General features: G+C 36.9%; 1 protein-coding gene across 1 annotated transcript in view; it reads left to right on the top strand.

Annotated features, from left to right (window-relative positions):
* Slc41a2 (solute carrier family 41 member 2) overlaps window positions 1-26,577 on the top strand; it is a 66,664-nt gene that overhangs the window by 18,930 nt on the left and 21,157 nt on the right. Inside the window, exons 6-8 of the mRNA XM_090328546.1 lie at window positions 9,223-9,370; window positions 14,962-15,041; window positions 25,877-26,008. Coding sequence (XP_090184672.1) covers window positions 9,223-9,370; window positions 14,962-15,041; window positions 25,877-26,008 — 360 coding nt within the window. The remainder of the gene's footprint in view (window positions 1-9,222; window positions 9,371-14,961; window positions 15,042-25,876; window positions 26,009-26,577) is intronic.

Genomic DNA, 26,577 nt, shown 5'->3' with positions numbered 1-26,577 from the left:
ACCCATTAGTTTCAAGTGGAAAACTAATAAAGAACAATTGGACTTGAAAAAGGGTTTTCCCTGATTTTTTAAATCTGTAAAAAGGCATTTTTTAAATAAAAATTTATATTCAGGAAGAAAAGATATTGAACTTTTTCAACGACATTTCAGCATCTATTGCTTTAATATCCTATATCACACTGATTGATTTATATGTTAAACCAACCATGCATTCCAAGGATATATCCTACATTGTTATAGTACATAATCTTTTTGATATACTTTTAAAAATAATTTTGTTTGCTAGTATTTTTTTATCATTTATTTTACCCTCCCCCCCCCAATGTTTGCTAGTATTTTTATCAAGGATTTACAGGAATATTTGTCAGAACTATTGGATTAATTTTTTGTAATGTCTTTTGGCTTTGGTATCAAGGTGATGAACTCATTAAACAAGCTTGATAACATTCCCTCTAGTTTGTTCTTTTAGAACATAGTTTAAGAAGGGTTGATATTTGCCAAGTGTGGTGGCTAACACCTGTAATTTCAGTTACTCAGGAAGCAGAGATTAGGAGGATCATAATTTAAGGCCAGCCAGAGGGGGGGAAAATCACAATTCCATCTTAATAAAAAAGATAGTTATATGAGCTGTGATCCTAGCTACAGCAGAGGCTGCAGGTAGGAGGACTGAACTTTGAGACTTGTCTAGGCAAAAAAATGTGAGACTATGCATGTGAGATTTATGTTTAAGATCGGTATCCCTGAAGAAAAATAAAGATGGCAAAATATGATAAAAGAGAAGTAGTTCAAGTGGAAATAGTAAAGGGAATATAGATTTAAACTCTGATATACTTCTCTGTGTTTTTTTAATTTTTTTATATTTTTTATTGTATTTAATAAAAGGGTTACATGAGATTTGCCAGATAGAAGGTGCATTAATTCACATACATTGATACCCTTTCACATGTCTTGGTACCCATTACCTTCCCCCCCACTCCCCCCATCTTGTTTTCCCGACTTCCCTATCCAATTTCAAATAACCAAATACAAATATATCCAATATATCAGATAACAAAGTGAGATACTGTAACAATATGAGATAACCAAGGGACAGCAAAAGAGATGAGAGATAACATAGTACCTTAAGGACAACATTCATTCATTATATGGCTTTTGTTTCAATATCCTAGAGGTCCTTTCAATTAGCTTCATACTATATGGCCTTATGTATCAAGGGTTTGCTCTATTGCAAATCTCTGCTAGCAGAGCCCAAGGTTTCTACTGATTACGACAAATGAGGGAAACCATTGAGCCTAAGTTCCTTTGAGTCTGGCTTAGTTCACTTAATATGATTTTTTCTAAGTCTTTCCATTTCCTAACAAATGGGGCAATGTCATTCTTTCTGACAGCAGCATAGAATTCCATTGTGTACAAATACCACATCTTGTTGATCCATTCATCAACTGAGGGACATCTAGGTTGGTTCCATATCTTTGCTATGGTAAATAGTGCTGCAATGAACATTGTTGTGCTAGTGGATATACTACTCTTCAAAAGCGATTAGAATCTAACTGTGAGAGCTGATGCACAATGACTGGTGCACATCCATAAAATCCAACCCCTCTGAAAGGTAAAGTAGGAGGATCATGCATCAAGGCCAGCCTCATCTATATCCTGTTTGAATAAAAAATAAAACAACACCCCAACATTGAAACAGTCATTGAGAAACCTACTCCCAGTGACAGATGCCTTTTCTCCCTTCCTGTGTACATAATTTAGGATTTTAACAACTCCTATTCAAGTACTTATAGCTATGTGACTGTATAATTATTTTATACTTACCAAATGAAAAAATTATCAGCTTTTCTATTGGTAGGAAAGATGTAGAAACAATATTCGATTTCCCATTTTTCAAGGTTAGTACTAAAAGGTGGCTTAGAGCAGTAAGTGCAGCAGCAGCTGGTGACATGTGGTTTCTATTCTGTGAGTCTATCTGAGTGCCCCTAGCTATCCAGAGGGCATTCCAGAGTATCTCTGACTCGATGTAGTGATGAGAACAGAACCCAGATTTATCTTTAGCATTGCTGTATTGAGTGATTTTTAGCACAGTGTCATCTTAGTTTAGAAGTCTTTCTAGTGTAGAAGCTTCCTGAGAAAAGTGTAATAGACAAAGGAAAAAATGGCTTGCAGTGTACAATGCATCTTGTTTTGCTATTCACCCAGCAGTAGCTAATGTATAAAAATTGTCACTCATAGCTGCTGCAGATTACAGAAGAATTTGGCTGAGAATGATAAAAGCTATTAGTGAAATGATATAATAGCAGTTTAAAAATGCTACTGATAATATTTTTTAAAAGATGAAAGCCATGGGTCACAAAAGAATAATTATGTTTGAGAGATCAGTGGAATCAGAGCAATTTGAACCACTTTTACTGTGCTGTTTTTCACTTTTATGAATTTTATTTGTAGCACAGAATTGCTCCAACACTAAAATCTATGGACATGTTGGACTTAAAAATCCAAAAGCTAAATGTGGTAGTGAATACTTGTAGTTCCATCACTAAAGAGGCTGAGGCAGAAGGATTACAGAGTTGAGGCTAACATAAGTAATGGTAAGACCCTGTCTCAAAAAAAAAGCACAAAGTTTTATGTATACCAATAACAGCTTTCTGTAACTGTAACAAATTGCCATAAGCCTTGTGGCTTAAGACAAAAAAATGCATTTTTCCTACAGTTAAGCAGGCTAGAGGTCAAAAATGGATTACAGAGGACTAATGTGAAAATGCTGGAGGGCTGGTTTCTTCCTTTCCATCTTGGTGTTTCTTGACTTATTGCCCCACCACTTTTTTGGGGGGGAGGGTGGTCATGTGACTTGAACTCTGGGCCTGGGAGTTGCCGCTGAGCTCTTCTGCTCAAGCCTACTGCCCTATCCCTGGAGCCACAGTGCCACTTTTGGTTTTCTGATGGTTAATTGGAGATAAGAGTCTCATGGACTTTTTAGTGCCTGAGCTAGCTTTGAACTGTGATCCTCAGATCTTAGCCTCCTGACGCCCGGCTTCCACCAGTTCTATCTCTGCTTCCACTGTCACATTGCCTTCTTCTTTGTAGCCAACCCTAATGTTGCTCCCTTTAAAAGGAAACCTGTGATTGCATTTAGGGCTCACCCACATAATCCAGATAATATCCTCATCTGAAAATTACAACTTAATCACATCCATAAGTCTCTTTGCCATGGGAAGCGATGTTTGTGGGATCTGTATCTTGAGCCTTCCCTAATGACCATGATGATAGAGCGAGATTTTAACATGATGTTTTTTAACCAGGCTCTATTGCACATATCCCATGGAGAAGAAAGACATTATGCCAAGATATGGAAACAAGAGATTTGTTTTTGTTTTTTTTAAATATACTATGTGAAGTTATTTCTTTTTTCTTTCATTTTTTCCCCCTTTGGTTTATCCCCTGTTGTTATTAGTTTTACTTTTGGTACTCTGTGTCTTATATATACATTTATCTGATTTGGAGAATTTATCTGATTTGGAGAATGAAAGGGGAATCATAAAATGGTGAGACAAACGACAAAGGGTGAATCAATGCAATAGTAACATTCACAAAATATTATGTTGGAAATGAACTTTACAACTTTGGGGGGAGGGAATGTGGGGGGAAATGAGGGAGGGAGTCACATTGTTCAGCAAGAAATGTACTCATTACCTTAATTATGTAACTGTAACCGCTATGTACATCACCTTTATAATAAATATAAAATTAAATGAAAAAAGAAAAAAGACATTGTTCTACTTTAAAATATGAATACAGAGGCTCACTGATGACTTTTTTTTCCTTTTGGTCATGGAGCTTGAACCTGGGCCCTATCCCTGAACTCTTCAGCTCAAGGATAGTGTTGACACATTGAGCCACATGCCCCTTCCAATTTTCTGGTGGTTAATCGAAGATGATTCTCATGGATTTTCATTCCCTGGGCTGGCTTTAAGCCATGATCCTCAAATCTCAGCCTCCTGGGTATTACAGTTGCGAGGCACTGGCATACAGCCATGGATGACTTTTAATAGACTATTTTCTCTTACTACTTGTACCTCTAGTGATTTTTCTAGAAGTCTTTTAATTGTATGACATTTCTGCCAAATTGAAACACATCAGATCTAAAATCATTTGAAAGTTTTTGCTTTATGATGATTTTCATACTGTGCAGATTGTTTTGTACTTATAGAATGCCTGCAAAAATAAAACTAGGTATGCTCCCTATCTGCCCTGTGCTTAGTTTCCCTGTCATTAACCTCTTTTACTGTTTGCATTGTCTCCTGCAAGCTTGGTCTTCGTCTTTAACATGAGCTTTTAAAAACTTTAGTCATCTCCATTTTATTATCCATTGTTAGAATCCTTATAAATTGAATATAGTACCACACTGTACAACCTTTCTTTTCTAAAGTGGCTAAATCTGTGGGTTTTGTTACATTCCTAAAAGATTGGGCAACCATCTAATTTTAGAACAATTCATCTTTTCCTAAAGAAATCCTGTACCCTTTATCAGGAGTCCTCATGCCACCCGCACCCAACTCCTCCCAGTTATCCTTTACACTTTTCTCCCTTTAGACTTGTTTGTTCTGGACTTTTCATCTAAGTGGAATCATATGAAATGTGACCTTTTATAACTGGCTTCTTTTACTTAGCATAATGTTTTCAATGTTCATTTGTATTATTCACTACTGAATTTTATTAAGTGCTAAATGATACCCTATTGCATGGATTCATAATGTGACTAAACCATACTTTTTGGATATACTAAATTTATTTTAACTTTTGGTGGTACTTGAGTTTGAACTGAAGCAGGGATGACAGGAACGTGTTATTAAGCTCAGCTTCTCTTGAACTCAGGCTAGCCTGTATTTTATATCTTCCTGATTTCAGCCTCTTGCATAGCTAGGGCCACAGTTGTAAGCAATCATGCCTAAACATTAGTTGAGATGAGGGAATCTCATGAACTTTTGCCAAGGCTGGCTTTGAATATTAGTAGTTAGGATTACAGGCATGAGCCATAACACCTGGCTCTACATTTTATCTATTCATCATTTATAGACACTAAGGTTGCACCCCTTTTAGCAGTCTTTTGGTTGATGTCAAGGTGGCATGCTTGCTAGACAGACACACTGTCATTGGAACCATGTCCCCAGTCCCTTTGTGCTTTTTTTTTTTTGCTAGGCCTGGGGCTTGAACTCAGGGCCTGAGCAATGTCCTTGGACTTTTCCCTTAAGACTAGCACTCTGCCACTTGAGCCACAGCACCATTTCTACCTTTTTCTATGTATGTGGTACCAAGGAATCGAACCTGAGTCTTCGTGCATGCTAGGCAAGCACTCTACCACTAGGCCAAACTCACAGCCCTGTGTTTTGTTTTTTGAACAGGGCCTTGCATTTTTGTCTAGGTTCTCTACCTATGCCTCATGTGTAACTGGGACCACAGGTGTGTACCACTACACTGGCTTTATTGATTGAATGTGGTCTTAAAAATTGTTTTCTGGAAACTGTAAGTGATACTGTGGCTCAAGTGGTAAAGCACTAGCCTTGAGCTGAAGAGCCTAGGGTTAGTGTCCAGGCCCAGAGTTCAAGCCCCGGGGTGGGGGCAGAGGGAAGAGCTACATAGCAAAAGGCCCTTTGTTGTATCAAAAAATTCACAATAATGGAGCTAACATTCCAAGGTATTAAAAATAGTTGGGAGCACACACAAAGATATTAAAAATGCGACTCCAGATAGCTTACGTATTTTTGCTTAATGCTAGCACATTCTACCACTTGAGCCAGAGTTCTACTTCTGACTTTTTTGGTGATTAACTGGAGATAAGAGTCTCATGGATTTTCCTGTACTGGCTGGCTTTAAACTTCAATCCTCACATCTCAGGATTACAGGTATAAGCCAACAGTGCCTGGTAAAAAACACATATTTTAAATGACAAGAATTATGTAAATTTAACAAACTGGTTCAAATAAACGAATTTACATTTTTAAAAAATTGTTTTCTGGGATGGCCTCATACTGTGATCTTCCTGAAGTCCACCTCCCACATAGCCGGGATTACAAGCATAAGAGCATTGACACCTGGCTATCTGTTACTTCCACTGTTTCTTTGTTATAAATAATACTTCTATGCACATTCATGTACAAGCTTTTTGTGGTTGTTGTAGAGTTTGAACTCAGCGTGTGGGCACTGTCCCTGGGCTTCTTTGTCCTCAAGACTAGCACTTGAGCCACAGCACCACTACTGATTTTTAACTGGTTAATGGGAGATAAGAGTCTCATGGAGACTTTCTGCCCAGGCTGGCTTCAAATGGCAGTTCTCAGATTTCAGCCTTTTGAGTAGCTAATTTTTATTTATTTATTTATTTATTTATTTATTTATTTATTTATTTATTTATTTTGCCAGTCCTGGGCTTGACCTCAAGGCCTAAGCACTGTCCTTGTACTTTCTCAAGGCTAGAGCTCTCCCACTTGAGCTTCAGCATCACTTCCAGCTTTTTTCTATGTATGTGGTACTGAGGAATCAAACCTGGGTCTTCATGCATGCTAGGCAAGCACTCTACCACTAGGCCAAACTCCCGGCCCCTGAGTAGCTAATTTTGATGTAAATATAGAGTTTCCATTTTTTTGGCTATAAAAGTAAGAGAATCACTGAGCTGTGTAGTAACTCTGTTTAACTTTTTGTGCAACTACCCACTCAATTATTTTGGTTTCTTTCTTGAGAAGTTTGTCTTCCAGTTTGAAAGTATAGTATAGTGATGCTGGGGTCCAGATGGGGATGGGGTGCTCTTTTAGCTTCACATGTTCTTCTGGACACGTAATATTGAAGGTGTCCCTATGTGGTCCTGAAAGTGAGTAGTAAGAAGAGCCTATCAGGTGGAAAAATTCTTTTTGTTTGTCTTTAGTTTGTTCAATGTGCAATTCTTTTTGGTCCTATGGGGATCTACTTAACATATTTGCTTGTTATAGTTCACAAAGAGAACTGGGCATCTAATGAATCAATGTCTTATATTATCTCTCTCTCTCTCTCTCTCTCTCTCTCTCTCTCTCTCTCTCTCTCTCTCTCTCTCTCTCTCTCTCTCTCTCTCTCTCTCTCGATTTCTAGAGCTTGAACTCTGGGCCTACTTGCCGTCCTGAGCTCTTCTGCTGAAGGCTAGTGCATTTGAGCCGCAGCTCCACTTCCAACTTTGGTTTTTATTAGTAGTTAATTGGAGATAAGAATCTCATGGACTTTCAAACCATGATATTCAGATCTCAACCTCCTGAGTAGCTAGGGTTACAGGCATGAACCACCACAGCTCCCAGCTGTTTCTTTCCTTCTTTTTTTCCATCTTCTAAAGAGTGATGGATTAAAACTTGTGAGTGTAGCATTAGTCATTTTTCTTTAAAATGGAGTAAATGTAAAAATGACATTTTTGTTAAAATCATTTTGAGTGCATGAATGCAAATCCAGAAGGAGCCACAGAGAGACTTGTTTAGGTGTTATTTAAAATAATTGCCTGTCTCTACCTGATGGAAAAATTGAAAAATATGATTTTCTATGTTCATAGTCTTAGGTGGGAAGATTTTTAGACCAACATAAACTGTGATCAAGCATACATGCTAGGTAAGAGCTGCAGAGTTCTATGAAGCAGTAAAACATGAATTACATTCCACTGAAACCTGTGGTGGGGAGGCTGCAAGGTCATGAGAACGAAGTTCTGACAGTCCTTACTAGTTTCAATAAATATTAACATTATCAAGATGACTCCAGAAAGGTCTTGCTTGAAATCTTGATGATAAATAATATCCTCAAAAATGCCTTGGATGATATAATTGTTTAAAGAACTTGGAATTTCCATCTAGAGGGGATTTGGAATTAAGCTTAAAATAATTGTGAATCAAACTCATAGAAGTAATACTTTTGCACTAAAAAGGCACCACACATTTATCTACATGTAACTTTGCCCACTAAGCTACATGTTTTGGTTCATTATTCTAAGAATAAGTTACATAATTGACTTATTTTTGTGTTTATTAAATAGAAATCTCACCAAATTGTGTATATTAATTGGATATTTACAACTTAAGTCACTTTTACTTTCATGTTTTATATTTATAAGAATTACTTTAAACGTATGAGCTTGAAAACGTCTGCACTATGTAAACTATGTAAAGTAAATAGAATGCCTAATGGTCTTTCAATGGGATGCTAGGCATTGTGAATGCAATATCACTAAGTGTTCGCTTTACATGTGTATGCTGGTGCTGGGGCTCAATTCAAGGATTCAAGATCTCCTTGGCTTTTTTTTTTTTTCACTCAAGCTGATACTCTTCCATTTGAGGCATCCCTCCACTTCCTGCTTTTTGCGGGTTAATAGGAACTAAGAGCCTTGCATAGTTAGTTATCTGCCCCAGGCTAGCTCTGAACCACAATTATCAGATCTCATCTGCTAAGTAGCTAGGATTTCAGGCATGAGCCATTGGATCAGAAAACCTGTTCTGTTAGGTAAGGTTCTTTCATTTCTTCCCCCTTTTCCCTTATTTTGCAGGAACCATGTTTTTGTTTGTTTGTTTATTTTTCTTTTTTAATGCCTTCTGCCTAGTATCTGGAAACTGTTCTTATGTACATTCATGTGTGAACACACACACACACACACACACACACACACACACACACACACACCTCAGCCAGTTCTGAAAGCCCATTTAAAATTTTTATCTAGAAAGACATAAATCTTAACTTATAAAACAAGACAAATACAAAGCTTCAAGTCAATGGGGGTAGGAAGGCCTTCTCTCTGTAGAGGCAAGAATGGAAAGGAATAATTATGATCAGGGGAAGCATCTGTCACAAATGTCTTGGAAGCCTGTTCAATGGTAGCTTTGTAATTTGCTTTCCTTATTAATACTATTATTGGTGTTTTCATGTATTCCATGTAGTTGTTTCATAATAAATGTTTGTTGAATAAATATTTTAATTTTCAGTTATAATATTTTTAACTTATCTACAGTTCTAAATTCAAGTTTCTAGAAAAATAATGTTTGATAGAATCGTCTCTTCTGTTAAATTCTTTTTTTCAATGTCCATATATTTAATGGTGTTTCCAAATACTGATTTAATAAAAATATAAGATCAGTGCATATTCCCTTTATTTATTATGTTAAATTAAATTCTTGATAATTTAAACTTGCTACTCAGAGGAGTGAAATGTCTTTTTCTGCATTTCAGAGACCTATTACTATGTTTCTCCACTAGTCGGTGTCCTTTTCTTGGCTCTAACTCCTATTTGGATTATAATAGCTGCCAAGCATCCAGCCACAAGGACAGTCCTCCACTCAGGCTGGGAACCTGTCATAACAGCCATGGTTATAAGTAGGTTAGTATTAAATGTGTATGTGTGCTCTATTTACAGGTATGTATGTATTAAACAAGCTGCCTGTTTTTATTTCTTGGATGAACCATTGTACTGAGCCTATTTATAATCCTCTCAGGTAATAAGATGTAAGTTTCAAGAGTTACTGAAATAATAAAAACCCTGAAACTCTTTTGACTATCAGGACCAGCTACCTGTCCCCAAAACAACAAATAAAGAGACAAGCATTGGTAAAGGACAGACTTGGGAAGCTAATTAGTGTAACATAAGGAAGAGGAAAAGTGAATACTTCAGCCCATCTTCAGGCTACTACATGAGTTTTATGTTTAGAGGAAGATTGGGGAACAGGATATGGGACATAGATATAATTATTAAGCAGTACCATTCACAGGTGTGGTTTGTCATCAGAAGAGTGGCCCGTGTTGCTCCTTACTTCAGGATTGGTCAGGCAGAGCCTTGTAACAGTAAGAAAGTCATTGTTGCCTGGCAGTGAGGAGAGCTCCCTGTTACTTATAGGATCCTTCCTTTAGCCCTGTCCTCCCTGAATTCTAAGGTAGCTGCAAGTGACTGGCAGCAAGTAAAGGACACAGGGAGGTCAAGCATTTATCTAGTTTTTACTTTGGAATTTGTCAGTCCAAGTTAAAAGTAAGTGCTTTTCAGCAAAAGTAGCTTCCTAAGTGCCTTCTGTGTCTCTAATTTAACAGAGCCATTAAGTTGCTCAGATATCAGAATCTTGAGGAATGTACATATCACACCTACATCTCTGACAAGCTTTGACTATAGTTAAGGATGATAGCAAATGATCTAGTGAGCATCTTCATTACAGCAGAGTTTTCAATAATAAAATTAAAGAACAACTTTAAGGTTCAGGAATCAAGTGTAGTCATAAGTGTAACATTAGCCATTTAAAATAACATTATTGTATTTTCATTACTATGGAAAGATGTTCAGTATATATTTGATGAAAAATAACCTAGAAAGAGTATGAATTTCCTGTAAAACGTGATAAATTAAGACATGTCTATCTTCTTCTTCCCTGAAACTACTAAAATGACAGCAAAAGGATAAAAGTGGTATAAAACCATAAGACAGACGGGGGAGCAGAGAAGACAGCAGGTGAGAGATTAAAACAAGTAGAAAGATAGGAATTAGATGGATGGTTGCTAACTGAACAAGCAGAAAGAACAATTAAAATCACCTATCTTATAGAAGCAAGTTGATCTGTACCCCAGAAACCCAGACAGGCAAAAAACTTAGAGGCATTAACGTTTTCTGAAAGCCAGAATATAAGTTAACAACTTAAGTAAGGAACAGTTAGGTTCCACAGCCCTTCTCTAGCTTAAGCACCCAGAGGACTGCCCCATCCTTAGAAAAATGATTCAGAAACACTCAAATGGTCATGTTTAGGTAAAGACATGTGAGTAAAGCATTGTATGAAAATCAGGTGGGCTATGTGAAAAGGTATATATGCTGAATAGCGAGAACCCACTTCTTTCCCTTTGTTCATAGAACACTCATAATCAGGCTTAAATTCCCAGGCAAAAGTTAGACAGTTGGTCTTTGGGGAAACCTATCAGTGGACAAAGATGAGCAGACATTGACTTTATAGGTCTTTCAGTGACTTAGCTGCAAGCCCACCTGATCGTTGACTGGTCTACTTGATGACAGGCTTTACCCATGTGTGTACTGAGCCCCACATGAGCCCCATAGAGCTCTTTGAAGAGGAACACACATTAAGGTCACCAGACTTTGGAAGGCCTCTACCATTGAAGACAGTGCAGGGATACCTGAAAGATCTCAAAACACTATCCTCACTAAGAACAAAGAAACTATGGCATCCATACTGTAGGAACAGAGTATTATAATTAGGATTAATATATTTATATATATATATATAGCAAGACCCAAAATATAAAAAAGTTGGAAGATAGGAGTGAAAAACTTTACTGGATATTAGAATAGAAAGCTAAGAGGGGGAAAATAGGAAGGAAATTATAAGCAGAGAAAAGTATCAAAGACATAATATGAGAGACAGGACAGGACAGGAGAATATGGATTTCCAAATAGAAAGAGCCCACTAAAGCCATTTTACCATAATGAATTAGCCCATGAAGGAACCAGGGGATGGGGTATAATTGACTGGTATGGCCCGGGGTTCAGTCCCTTGCATTAAAAAAACAAAAAAGGTGAGGAAATGAAATTAAAGCATGTCATAAATCACAAAAGCTTCCAGAGAAATAAGAAGTTACCTTTGAAAGGCTAAGAATCAGAACAATGTTTCATAGCGATATCTAAATTTATTTCTTCAGAATTCTAAAGAGAAATTATTTTGGACATTAAACATAGTCATAACATGAAATCAGAAAGTATGATCTCCTGGAATTTACTTCACCTGTGCCCTTTCACTTACAGTATAGAGAGCATGGTCTAATGTATCACAGTGAGAACCAAGGCAAGAAAGGATAACACAGAGATGAGGAATCTCATTTTGTGCTAGCATATGGTTCATTTTGGGGGAAGAATTCAGGCAACAGGGTTCTATGAGATACTGAGATTTGGTAATGGTATAGAAACCAAGATCCAACATTCAGGAAAGATTCAACAGGACAGCTGGACTTTATATCTGAAGACCAGCATCAAATCTGTCAGAAGGACAATGCGCAAAGGGGTCTCTAAGAATGAACAAATATAGCATTGATTCATTACTTAATTAGTCTGTTGTATGGAGAAGTATTTTACTAATTTAGAGTAGGAATAGCGACTTAAAAAGTGATATTAATTTAAAACAAACCAAACAAGTACATGTGAGACTATCAAACTTACATTGTGTTTAAATGGTGAGTAATGATTCCATTGTTGCAATCAAATAATTATTCTCATTTCATACATGCATAAAGTCAACCCTAAATATTTCACCATAAATTATAACTCAGTTGGCAGGATAGGAATGAAAGGATTTGTGAAGGGACTGAAGTAGGAAGGGAAGATAGGCTAATCCTCATCTGTTGCAATAGGAGATCATTTGAAAACTGTCTAAAATTAAAAATTAGAAATAGAAGTTTAAGCATGTTATTTAGAAACACCGAATTGAGCATTAGAAGAAACAGCTAGAGAAGTTGAAAATCATTCTTAGTACTTACAAGGATCTAGGAATGAGCCTAATGACAACTGGCTCATGATGAGTTTTGTGGTACCCTTACCTTTCTAGTAATATACTCATGTTTGATGGATAAAATAATACTTAATAAAAACAAAGAAAACTACTTGTACAATTTGAGCCAGTTTTTTTTTAAAGAATTTTAAAATGTTTGATAGTATGGCTATGGAGATGGTTAAAGCATAGAAAGTTTGAGATAAGAGGACTAAATTCTAGAGCTCTGCTTTATAATATGGTAGCTATAATTAATAAGAATGTATTGTCAATGTCTTAAAATTTTCTGTGTATGTGGTACCAAGGAATCAAACCTGGGTCTTCGTGCATGCTAGGCAAACAGTCTACCACTATACCAAACTCCTGGCCTGTAGTCTTGAAATTTTCTTTTTTTTTTTTTTTTTTTTGCCAGTCCTGGGCTTGAGCTCAGGGCCTGAGCACTGTCCTTGGACTTTTTCAAGGCTAGAGCTCTACCACGTGAGCCTCAGCACCACTTCCGGCTTTTTCTATATATGTGGTACCGAGGAATCGAACCTGGGTCTTCGTGCATGCTAGGCAAGCACTTTAACCACTAGGCCAAATTCCCGGCCCTGAGTCTTGAAATTTTCTAAGACAGATTTTAAGTGTTCTTACCACAGGGTGAGTAACAAATATATGATATAATACATAAGTGAATTAATTTAGCCATTCTTAAATATATGTGTATTTATTTCAGAACTTCACTTATGTATAGTTCTTATTTGTCAGTTTAAATAAATAAGATATATTAATATCTGAAAGGCTACCTATATGTAAGTTTTTATTTGTTTAATTTGTGCTGGTCCTGAGGCTTGAACTCAAAGCCTGGCTACTGTCCTTGAGCTTCTTTACTCAATGCTAGCACTCTATTACTTGAGGAACAACTCTACTTTAGGCTTTTTATTGGTTAATTGGAGGTCAGAGTCTCATAGACCTTCTTCCTGAACTAGTTTTGAACTGTGACCCTCAGATCTCAGTCTTCTGAGTAGCTAGGATTATAGGCATGAGCCATGGTTACCCAGCAATATGCACTTTTTTTTTTTTTTGCCAGTCCTGGGGCTTGAATTCTGAGCACTGTCCTTGGGCTTTCTCAAGGCTAGTGCTCTACCACTTGAGCCACAGTACTGTTTCTGGCTCTTTCTGTGTATGTGATACTGAGGAATTGAACCCATGCCTTGGTGCATGTTAGGCAAGCACTCTACATAGGCCAAACTTCTGCCTCTATACATACTTTTTTTTTTTTTTTTCCAGTTCTGGACTTAGACTCAGGGCCTGAGCACTGTTCTTGGGTTTGTTTGTTTTTTTTTTTTCTCAAGGCTAGTGCTTTACCACTTGAGCTACAGCATCACTTTTGGCTTTTTTCTATGTATGTGGTACCGAGGAATCGAATCTGAGTCTTGGTGCATGCTAGGCAAGCACTCTACCACTAGGCCAAACCACCAGCCCCTCTATACATACTTTTAAAAATATTATTATATTCTTATTATTAAGGTGGAGTTAATTATTATTATTATTATTATTATTATTATTAAGAGGGGTTAGCACTTTATAAATGAGGCAATGAGTACATTTTTCTTTTTGAAAAATGTCACCTCTACCTTTGCTTTTCCCCAGTTTCCTCCTCCTGTCCCTGTATATATAGCATTAGCACAATAAAAATCATCCTTTTAATGTTTTGACTCCTTCTAATATGAAAGTAGTCTTTATTTTAAAATCAGAAGAATAATATATGACATGGTTTAAAAAATAACAAGCACAGGAAGGTATACAATATGCATCAGTCCCCTGACAGTCTGACTCCCTGGAAGCAGACATGGTTAGTAATTTCTTATGAGTCCTTCTGGACATTTTAATGCACTTAAGCTTTAAATACATTTAAAAGGTGTATGCTTTTTCTTTTTTACCAGAGGCAATAGAGATCAGAGTCCTGAAATTTGGAGCTTTGGTTTATGCCATTTTTAATCTCCAACCTTTTAGTATTAATATTAATTTTTACTTTTAATACTTATTGACTTTATGTATGTATGTATGTATGTATGTATGTATGTATGTATGTATGTATGTATGTATGTATGTATGTCAGTCTTGGGACTTGAACTTGGCCTGGGCCTGTCTCTGAGCTCTATCATCTCAAGGCTACGGCCCTACCCCTTGAGCCACAGCCCCACTCTCATTTTCTAGAGGGTAATTGTAGATAAGAGCCTCACAGTCTTTAGTGCCTGGGCTGGCTTTAAACCGAGATCCTTAGGTCTCAGCCTCCTGAGTAGCTAGGATTAGAGGCGTGAGCCACTGCTCCAGGAAATCTACTTTATTTTTGAAATGATTGATTATTCTATTTTACAAAGCAGAAGCATTTTAGGTATAGAATGACTTCAATTACTTTTCCCTTTTCCCCCCATAAATTATGTGATTTTATTTCTTTCAGCATTGGGGGCCTTATTCTGGATACAACAGTATCTGACCCAAACTTGGTTGGGATTGTTGTTTACACACCAGTTATTAACGGTAAGAATTAGATGTACTGTTTCATGATGATATCAAATCTTTTTTTAAAAATTTTTTTGGTGGGACTTGAATCAGTTTTTCTTGTGATGTTACTGGGGCTTGAACTCAGGGCCTCATGCTATCTCTTTCTGCTTTTTACTCAAAGCTGGTGCTCTGCTATTTGAATCACACCTCTACTTCTGCTTTTTTGGAGATAAGAATCTCTCAGATTTGCTAGTCTGGGCTTCTAAGGGCTGGCCTCTAGCCACAATCCTTAGTTCTCAGCCTCTGGAGCAGCTAGGACTACAAGCATTAGCTGCTGCTCCCCCTGCAGAGTACAGATTCATGTGGAGAGCACAGTTTTGGAAAAAGCTACTCTTCAAGCATATCATTAGATATTAATTTGATAGCTTGCCATATCTGGTTTTTAAAAACTGTGGTAAATGATGATAGCTAAGATTTGCATTATCTTTTATCTTGGGCTTTTCTGCTCTCTTACATTATTTTTGTGCTGCTTTTTGTTGGTTGTCATGGATAAATTGACATGGGCGATGTTTAACTATCCTTTGAGTCAATTCAATTTATTAGAATCTATTACTCCTCTGCTGATCCCTTTAAAATATGCCATATATTTTTCTTTTCTATAAAATGGGAATTACAATACTTAAATTCACAGGCATCTTTGAATTGTTTTTGGATGTGGTTGTCATTAAATTGAACTTCAGTGTAGCCTAGATTAGTATCAAATTCTCTTCAGTCAATATCAATTGACAAACTAATTTTAAAACTATATCAAACATTACCCTAGGGAGAAGCCTCAGCTGTAATAAGCCCTTCATTAAGAAGGTTTTTTTTTTTTATGAGTAGTTTAGTTATTCACATTCTGTAAGAAACTAGAGCTACATGAAGTGTTCCCTTGGGGAATATGCACTCTGGCACATAGCATTGCTGGTAGGAGGTAAACCTCTTCAGTGGGCATCACAGTGAATTTCTCTTATGTTAATTCCACTCTAAAAGTATTCATAGAGGAGTTTTCTTTCATGTTCCTGGATACCATTCAATTATCACTCCATGGAATTCTCAGTCTCTCAGTGAATTTAACGTATTCTCTATTTCCCATGTCTTCTTTTCTTCGGTTGTTTCTCTTTAGCTTACAGATGTTTTTCCTTATAAACCATCTTTTTCAGTGTTCTACCTCTCAAGCTTTGGTTTTCTCTCTTCTTATTACAAACGTACTTTCCCAAGTATAGTCTGTATTTTTCTAATTAATTGCAGCATTTTCCTTCCTTCTCAATATACTTCTTTACCAATCTTTCCCTTGACCTTTTCATTTTTTTTTTGTCTCATTACTTCTTTTTATGTCTTGATCAAAAAAGGCTCAGGAATAGCACCCTGGCCCTATAAATGACCCCCCCCAAAAAAAATAATTTACATGAAATGTATAGAATATGCTGGTATTTTTCCCCCAGGTAGACTTTTAAAAAAATACTAGTCTAGGCTACACTGAAGTTATATTAAAAAACAATTCAAACAAAGATGCCTGTAAATTTAAGTATTGTAATCTGCTCTTCCGTACGGCTTAATTCACCTCCTTTCCACTCTCTCAGTTCTCTAGAAGTTCTTTTTCATTTTCCTTTACTAGCTCTTGCTTTCTCTCTGCTCCTTAAGTGTTTTAATTCTTCAAGATTGTCCTTATTTATCAACTAAACCCTTTTTATTGCCTAGTTCAGAGTTTTAAAGCATTCTCAGACCAGTCATATACCTAGGATCTTTGTTAGAAACACATCTCAAGGTCTGAGGTAGAGTCTCCCAGTCAATTCTGCTAACATCTGCAAAAGTTTATGAATCCTTTTTCTTGACCCTGTAGCTTTAACACTTTATGACACCCATGACACATGTGTTCATTTTCAGATCTCTATGTCAGATTGGACCAACTCATTATCTTCTTCCGAATCCAATTTTCTGCAGATAATGGTGGTATTATCTCCCCAGAATCCTAAATAAGACATCTTACAGTCACATAAATCCTGTCCTTTAAGTCTCCACTTTCAGCAGCTGTTGAAATAGGTTTTGTCTCTATCATCTCTGCTTTTGTTCACTATCTTGGATTGAGTGCTAGAAAACTTGCCTCTCTACCTCTTCTTTTGTCCAATTTACTGTACCCAGTTATCAGTTATCTAACAGGTAAATCTAACCTGATTCTGTCCCTTTCTCAAAGATCACAATTACATTTTGTTAACCAGACAATGAAATAGAAATTATTTAGTGTAATATGTTGGGCCCTGTAGGGTAGAGAAATTTAACCGTAGTGTGGAGATAAAAGGAGCCCTGAAGCAAGGCGAAGAGATAGGTGGCCACACAGAGGTGTGAGACAGGGAAGAAACTAAGAAGAAGAGAAGTTCAACTGATAGTCTAGTTGTCCCAAGAAAGCATGCAGATTTATTTCCCCAGGGTGATATTTCCTAAGGCATCCATCGGAAACTGTATTTTGATGTCAAACAAAGATGAAGGTAGCTACTTGTAGCCATGTTTAAATAATTAACCTCCATACATCTATCACGAGTTGGAGACATGCAGGCTGAGGACCTAGGGAAATGTTTCTCAAACTTTTTCATTGTCACGGGGCATACTTTGAAAGAACCATCTAAAATAATTTTCTAACTATGCCAACTCATAGAATGCTTATTAATTTACTGTACATACATATGGATACTGTATAGTATGCATGCTTTTTTTTTTTTGGTGGGTCAGGGGTCTTGAACTCAGTCTGGTCGCTCTTCCTGAGCTCTTTGCTCAAGGCTACCACCCTACCCCTGGGCCTGGGTGTTGTTCCTGAGCTCTTCAGCTCAAGGCTTCCGCCCTACCTTTGGGCCAAGCCCCAGTTCCCATTTTCTAGAGGTTCTAGCCTTGAGAAAGTCCAAGGACAGTGCTCAGGCCCTGAGCTGAAGCCCAGGACTGGCCAAAAAAAAATTATTAAGCCGAGCTCAGAGAGATAAATGGTGCATGTTCTCTATGATATGCAGCAATTAGATCTAAAATACACTGGCATATGATAAATTATACAGGATTTTAGATATTTACACACAGTGACACCAAAAGAGAAACACATTTAGGAGAGAAACACAAAGGCGCAATGCCTATATAAAGGAGTATACATACTGCAACAAACTCCAAGATATGAAACAAGAGACATCTTGTTTTCTTTGTATGAAAGGAAATATACTTATGTGACTCATGTCATTGTAATCCCTCTGTCACCTGTATAATAACAATAAATTAATAATAAAATTTATTAAGTAATGGTATAAAGGGGTTACAGTTTCATGCCAGGCTTTGAGTTCAATGCTTCTTCTTAATGCATGTATTTTGTATACATTAAAAAGTAAAATCTTTTTCTCTCCCCAACAACTATAGTTTTGCCCTCATTAGGAATATGTAGAGGATGTGAAAAACATATATCAGTCATTCGATAACTTGTGCATAAGTGTATTAGGAAGGAAATGGTAAATCTGATGGTTTGGGCTGGTGAGTTAAATGTACTTGCCCATATTCATCTGAAAGGATCTTCAGTAGTAGAAAGATCTATATATTTCTCCAAAAAATATGAAAATGTAGAAGACATGTTTCCCAATCCTTTTTTCTGGAAAGTGAAAGAAATTATTGTATGTGGTTCTAAAACAGTGCCTTTTTTTTTTTTTGCCAGTTCTGGATCTTGAACTCAGGATCTAGGCACTGTCCTCGGGCTTTCTCAAGGCTAGCACTCTGCTACCTGAGCCACAGCGCCACTTTTGGCTTTTCCTGTGTATGTGGGACCAAGGAATCAAACCCAGGGTTACATGCATACTAGATAAGCTCTCTACCACTAGGACACACTCCAGGCCCCATGAGGGTTTATTTGTAAGAAAATAAATTTTTGTTTATTTTAATTTTTTGTAAATGTACAAAACAATTCTTGGCAAAATTTGAAATCTACCCTGTTATGTAAGTACTAACCATTTACTCAAACATATACTTCCACATATAACAAAGCAGTTCCAAAGCAGGCCTTACATGAGCCTGCTGATAATTTCTTCCAGTGTTTTCATGATCATCTCAGTTTCTTCTAGCCCAAGACACTAAAAATTAGGTTCTGTGAGTACTGAGGAGTCTCAGTAATTAGAATATGGACCAGTTATTTTTACTAATGCTTTTACTTTTTATGAAACTATCTTTAGATGCTCTCCGCTGGCTTGAGTAATGCAATTAGTCTCTGGGGAATTTAAATAATTTACAAGCAATATTAATAAGCTTTTAATAGAATGGTAGGAAGAAGACATTCTTTTACATGAAAGAAAGTATTCCAAGGTAATAATTCTGCAGTAACTTAAAAATATGACCAGTGATCATGCAGAGACCATGAATGGTAAACTTACTATGTTGTTTACTATAAAGTTGTAGTCCCGTGATCTGTACTGGTAAATTTTCAAAGTCTCAGTTCATTTCGGTTTTAGTGTGGCACAGTTATAGCATCAGTTATGTCTGCTTTCAGCTCTACAGGGCTAATCAAGCCAGGGAACACAGAGAAGATGTTGTGTGATTCTTTCTGAGCATTTTTATTAACACTATTATATATCGGTTTTATGGTAACAGAAAAGCAATGATAAAAGCATCTTATAAAGCATTGCCAGCAAATTTGTAGAAGAGCTACAGGTAATCATTAGTAGCCTTTGTTTCAGACTCAATCCAAGGGAAGTGGTAGCTCAAGATCCTGGGATCTAATGGCATATGCCTTGTGCATGTGCATGTGCATGAAAGCTTCTGTATCTAATGAGATACCCGACAGAGCATTACCCCCAGAAGAATCCAACAGTAAATGAATATGAAAAGGAAGGAAATGCAGCTTGTCTAGTCCTTTGCAAGATGTCTTGCGTAGAAAAATGTGTCTGAATGCATTGTGTTAACATCAGCTTCTTCTCTTTTTGAGAAGTTGTGAACACTAAAGTCATTTTAAATTGCTTTCTTCCTTACTGATCTTCCCAGAAACTCTGTGTGAAAATACTCGTACTATGTAGTGCAAACACTGTTAGCTCTTCCAATTTTTAGGATGTATTAATTTACTTTTAGTGAGAAGAGTAAGTTACTGTCTTGTTTATGTACTATTTGCAATTACTTCATGCCTCTGATGCAATGTTTCATTCTAACTGTTCACTTTAGAAAATAAACTTGGATTTAGAAAATCCAGGTTTTAAAAAATAGCAACTATAGATTAGAAAATTCATCAAGTATACAGAAGACAGTTTTAATGGCTATTTAAAATTTATTTTTAAATTTCTTTTGTGTCAGTTCTATGGCTTGAACTCAGGGTCTGGTATTCTCACTCACTTGGTTTTTTGCTCAAGTCTGGTACTCTAACACTTGAGCCACATCTCCACTTCTGGCTTTTTGCTGGCTAATTTGAGATGAGTCTCATGGACTTTTTTCGCTGAGGCTGGCTTTGAACTATGATCCTCAGATCTCAGCCTCCTGAGTAGCTAGGATTACAGGAGCGAGACAAACTGTAGGATTTATTTTTTGAAACATGTTTATGATAGAATGCATTTTAAATTATCTTAAGTATGTTTTGTGCTGCTGTTACTGATTTTTGTTTTGAGATATGATCACTAGCTCAGGCTGGACTGAAATTCATGATCCAAGTGCTCCAGCATCCTAAGTACTCAGATTATAAGCATGCACCACTATACTTGCCTCAATCATTTGCTTTTAATGAATTTTCTGTTTGTCAAATAACCTATGATGAGGAAATTGTGAAGCTACATGTAGTGTAAAATCAAGTCATAATTTTAATTTTAAAATATAATACTTGAATTATTGTATTTTTGGTGCATTGACATAAAAAAAGAGACCACTGTCTTCACTTTATAAAGAGGAAAAGTTCATGATTTTCCAACTTCCTATTTATCATGTGTTTTAAAAGTATGGAAATAGTATTTCCCAAATAATAAAGCAAATTTATTTAGCTTCATTAGGTATCAGACACCCTATTGCTTTAACAAAGTAGGTATCAGGTAATACAGACTGACTTTGAACAAAGTCTCTCTACTGTATCTTACAGAAACTAGGGTCCAGAGTAAGTGAAAGCCCTGGCAGAAGTTTGCAGTCCATTCTCTCTAGTGTAGTCAGACCTTTTGGCTCTCAGCACCTTGTTCAGGTATCCTGTTGGAATTGTTCTCTTACTATTTTCATGCAAAAATGTCTCTTGCCAGCAGTCAAGCACTGCATAATGGTTTGGTCAGCAGTAGATCTCAGCTGTGAAGACAATACCAGTTATGCTGCCACGCTTCATGTGTGCACACTCTTTGCACTCTCTAAGATGCACACAGCAACGAAACCACCTAACATCTCAGGAGGCATCCCTGTTATTAAGCAACACATAACCTTATTTCTAGTGTAAAATGAATGAAATCCTGAATGAATTTATTTTCAAATTTCCAGTTCTAGCAAGAGACTCAAATAGTTCTCAAAAGACCCCCAAATTACTATCAGCACCACTAATCACCAGAGAAATGGAAATAAAAACTACTATGAAAGAACATTTTACTTCAGTAAGAATGGTGGTTATCAAAAAGATGTGTGCTAAGCACTGGCGAGGGAGTGGAAAGAAGGGAAATTCTGCACATCCTTCGTGGTGATATAAGTTATTATAGCCATTATGGAAAATGGTATAGAGATTCCTGAAGAAATAAAAAACAATGACCACGAGCAATCTCACAATTGGGTGCATATTCAAAGGAAATGAAATCAATATATTAAACAGACATTTGCATTCCCTTAATGAGCCCAAACCTGAAGTCCCTATTAATTCCTCCGAGAGTTTATATTCATAAATGTCAAATTATCATTTCCCTCTTTATACAATCATGTTATTTTTCCGCCATGTATTTGTTAATGTACTGAATTGTTAATGTACTGAATTCCTAATGTATTCTAAGCATTACATTTGTACCACATTTTGTAGGATAAATCCAATCTGATTGTGATGTGTTGTAGATTTAATGTTTTGCTGGATTTAATTTGCTAAGAGTGTATTGATGACATTGATATAATGCCCTCCTAAGGCCTGGATGGTCTGCAGTGGTGACTTCTCTTATGTTCCTTTTTTTTCCGTGTGTGTGTGTGTGTGTGTGTGTGTGTGTGTGTGTGTGTGTGTGTGTGTGTGTGTGGCGGGGGAGGGGGGGGTTGGGGGGTTGGGTGGAGGTTGCTGAGGCACAGTCCGGGTCTTGTTCTCAGGGCCTGGAAGCTGTTTCTGAGCTTTTTTACTCAAGGGTGTTTCCAGCTCTACTTCCAGGTTTCTTTCCGGTGCTTAATTGAAGGAAAGAGTATCATGGACTTTGCTGCCTGAGCTGGCTTCAAGCCATGAGCCTTAGATCTCAGCTGCCTGAGAAGCTAGGCTTACAAATTTGAGCCAGCTCTTCTTTTATTCATGATATTGGAATTTGTATCTTCTCTCTTCTTGATTTAGCTAAAGAACTAGGCTCTGGTTTCCTTTATTTTCCGGTTGCTTTTATTTTCTATTTCATTTATTTATGTTCTGACTTCTATTGTTCTTTTGTTTTCTTTGGAGTTTAATTTGTTCCCATGAACTTTAGGTTATTGATATAAAAATTTTTTTCTTTTCTAATATTCTGGACCATTGGTATCTGCCCACATCTGTTTTTAAGGAGACTGCAGCTAAGGACAAATAGCAAATGCTTAGCAGGCATTAGAATTCAGTGCTAGACTGTGTGTGCTTGATTCATTTTTCCAACATACCATCCAATTTCTACTGAGTACATGCTGCCTTCCAACAGATGTAAAACTTTATCACTAAAATTAAGCATATTAATTTTTACCATGGTTTGGGGGCACTATTTGTTTTTGGAAGGCATATGTGTTTTAACAAAATGCAAGCCAGGAAGTACTCAGGAGATCACACAACCATTTAGACACAACTGACAATACAGGATGGACTGGGAACATGCATTAATTTTACACTTTTACTTTTGAAATTTCTTTTTGCTTTTATTTATTAAACATGCTTGTTGAAAACTATGTATAATATGTAGGCAGATAAGTCAGGTTTATCATATAAGTATTTGATTCTGTGCTCTTGGAAGGACTATATTTTGCATTTCCACACCTTAGAGTGCTTTCATTTCCAATAAATTGATTGTATATCCTCCTGTAATTTCTTACTTGATCTGTAGGTCATTTAAAAGTATACTACACGCTTCCCAAATATTTGAGAAATTCTCAGATGTCTATCATTTCTGTGAGCTCATCTTTTCATAATTCACTCATTTCAAATGTGTGAAGCCTTGTTTTAAGCCGATCAGATGGTTTATGGTCACGCCTGTTCTCAAGACTGTGTATTTACATTTGTAACTAACTGTGTTCTGCTACTGTTGGGGGATATATTCTCTTATGTCATCATGATAGCTGATGGCATTTTTAAAGCCCATATCATTGTTGACATTTAACTTTGTGTAGTCTTTCAGTTAATAGGAGACTGGTCAGATTTTAAGCATAAACATAGACTTGGGTGGCATTATTTTTATTTTTGCTCTCCTTTCAGGTTTATCAGTTTTATGTATGTTGTAGGTTTACTTTTAGGCGTGTCTTCCTGTAGTATTTAGGTCTTTTTTATAAGCTGGCTTTGTTAAACATTATTCATTGTCCATTGCTTTTAATACTTCTGTTACCTCCAGTATTTTATAGCTACTTTAAGCCTTCTTTTCACTAACATTTATGTGTTTTATCTTTTTTTATATTTTTACTTCACAAATATCCTTGCATGAGGATGGTGATTATTATTTCTGATAGTACTGGGATTTGAACTCTAGTCATGAATCTTTGTAACCAGCTTGTGGGTTGAGATGTGGTCTTGCTAACTTTTTATACAGATTGACCTTGAACCATGATCTTCCTGATCTCTGCCTTTCAAATAGCTTGGATATACCACCATGCCTGACCCTGCGTCTTCCTCTTTTAATGCATGTTTTACACCTTTCCACCAGCTCTCTGTCAGATAATTTTTTTTTTGTAGGTCATGGGGCTTCAACTCAGCCTAGGTGTTATCCCTGAGCTCTTCAGCTCAAGACTACTGCCCTACCCTTGATCCAAGCCCCACTTCCCGTTTTCTAGTCATTAATTAGACATAAGAGTCTCAGGACCTATTGTGCCTGGACTGGCTTTGAACCTTGATCCTCAGATCTCAGCTTCCTGAGTAGCTAGGATTACAGGTGTGAGCCACCACCTGGCTCTGTCAGGTGGTGTCAGAAATGACACCTGAGTCATTTCTCTGTTAGTTTCTTCTGACTTCTTCTACAATGATCTATTTTCTTTCTTTTCTTTTCTCTGTAATGTAAATTGCCGCTGAATGTTTGAGTGCCTTGTACATAAAGTCTTGGGGGTTGAAATAAATATTATTTATGCCTAGAAATGGAAAGCTTGTCTAGTGGTTATTAGTATGGTGGACTGTCAATAGTTAAACTTGGTTTGTTTTCATGGTAGCACTAAGGCTATGACTACTGGGCTTCCATGACTTCATTCTGAGTGTGAAGACTAGAGTGCCATAAACTCTCAGCATGGCAGATTTAGTTGTTAGCATTCGTACTCTTCTTCAGTAGTAACTTTCTGATATTTTTTGTTCAGTGTCATATGTGGGGTGGTGGGGCTTGAGATTCTCTTGCTTGTCTGCAATTTTGGGCAGTCCTTGTACACCTGGTCTCCAGAGGCAGGATTTCTATTTCCCTTCCTGCTCTACTGGCAACCAAACTTACCACATTTGTCTTGAGCAAGAAGATTTAAGTCTACAACAGCAAACAGGTTTTGCTCATATTATTTCTCCAGTGAAACCCATCTTTGCCTGGGACCAGGTAGCTGGAATGTTTTCTCCATCTTCCCTGGCAGTTTTTGCTGTGCATGAGAAAGGGCTTATTAAATATTACAATATTTGGAGATGGGTGTGATTTTTCATCTGCGTTTGGCTTCCTTGAGTCTCTTGCATGGCTTCACTCTACCTCAAAAGTACCTGGTGGGGGCTCATAGAAAATAGCTGGCAAGTGAGTGTGGACCCTCTTTTTGTCTAGAACACTCAGCCTATACTCTATAGCACGATGCTAGTACATACTTAGCACTTAGGAGTTTGAAATGTGCTTATGTCTTCTTTGTATTTGCTTTCTCTTCCTCCATACTCTGCAGCAGAAATGATGTTCTGCCTCACCTTGGAGAGGGGCATTCTGTCTTTCAGAATTTATTTTCCATCTTGGCATCGATTTGCCTCAGTTAATGAGAGAATAGCCTAGCTAAAAATGTGACTTTTTTTTGACAAACTCTGCCTCCCTCTCTCCCTTCCTACCCACCTTCCTTCCTTCCTTTCTTCTCTTTTTAGCCCTTCTTTTTGTTTTCTTCTCTTTTTCCTTTTGAAAGGGTCCTGTGTAGCCAAGGGTAGCTTCAAAACTCAGATCCTCTTGAATGATTATTTTCAGCACTTTATATCAATTTCTGTAGTTAACTGGGCAGAAAAAGATTAGTTCTTGTCTGTTTGAATAAATCTAACTTCCCTTCTCATTAGGTGATGAACATTTTTTTATATCTTGCATAGTGGTAGCGATTAAAAAAAATTGCCTGCTCTGGTCTACTTTTATACTAGTTAATCAGATTTGAAAAACTAATCAGTAACTCTTTCGTTTTTTTTGGAATACCTACCTCAACAGTAAACAAACATGAATTCAAGAACTCCTATTTTGTTTTCTTGGCCAGAAAATATGACCCCAAAAGGGTGGTTTTTGTTGTTTAACGTATGAGGATAACTGCTGTTTGTTTTCCCCATGTTTCAGGTATTGGTGGTAATTTGGTCGCCATTCAGGCCAGCAGGATTTCTACCTACCTCCACTTACATAGCATCCCAGGAGAATTGCCTGAGGAACCCAAAGGTTGTTACTACCCATTTAGGACTTTTTTTGGTCCAGGTATGTGCTTGTGGATTTCTCTCTGAAGTTTTGGGCAGGCAACATTTGTTGAATATGTATTTTGTTTGTGAATGTCATGTAGCTTTCTGTCTCTGAGAGCTAATCTCCGTGATCACAGTCATCTGTGTCATTTCTGCAGTTGTTGAGAACCTTTGAATAAAATTACCCTATTATTTTCTTTGGTATAGCTTGTTTATAGTCAGAAAAGAAGCATTTCTGGAAGATTTATACTGGAGATGTATACTGTTTTGTATTTTTCATATACTTTTTATTGTAATTAATAGAAGGGTTACATTATAGTCACCAGATAGAAGGTACATTACTTCACAAACATTGATACCCTTTCTCATGTTTTGGTCCCCATTTCCCTCCTCTCACCCCCTGTTTTGTATTTTTTTATTGACTTATATTAGTTGTATGGGATAAAGGGGGACTTCATTATATTTCCATACATTCACAATGTATTTCTATTCCTTCTCCCTCTCTCTCTTTGCTGGTGCTGAGAGTTTTTGGTTATTTCCTTTTTTTTTTTTTTAATTTTCCGAATTGACTTGTTGAATTGAAGCCTC

The sequence above is a fragment of the Megascapheus bottae genome, chromosome 2, assembly GCF_031878675.1.
Source record: "Megascapheus bottae isolate mThoBot1 chromosome 2, mThoBot2.hap1, whole genome shotgun sequence".
NCBI lineage: Eukaryota > Metazoa > Chordata > Mammalia > Rodentia > Geomyidae > Megascapheus > Megascapheus bottae.
The sequence above is the reverse complement of the archived record's forward strand: the minus strand, read 5'-3'. Positions and strand labels throughout refer to the sequence as shown.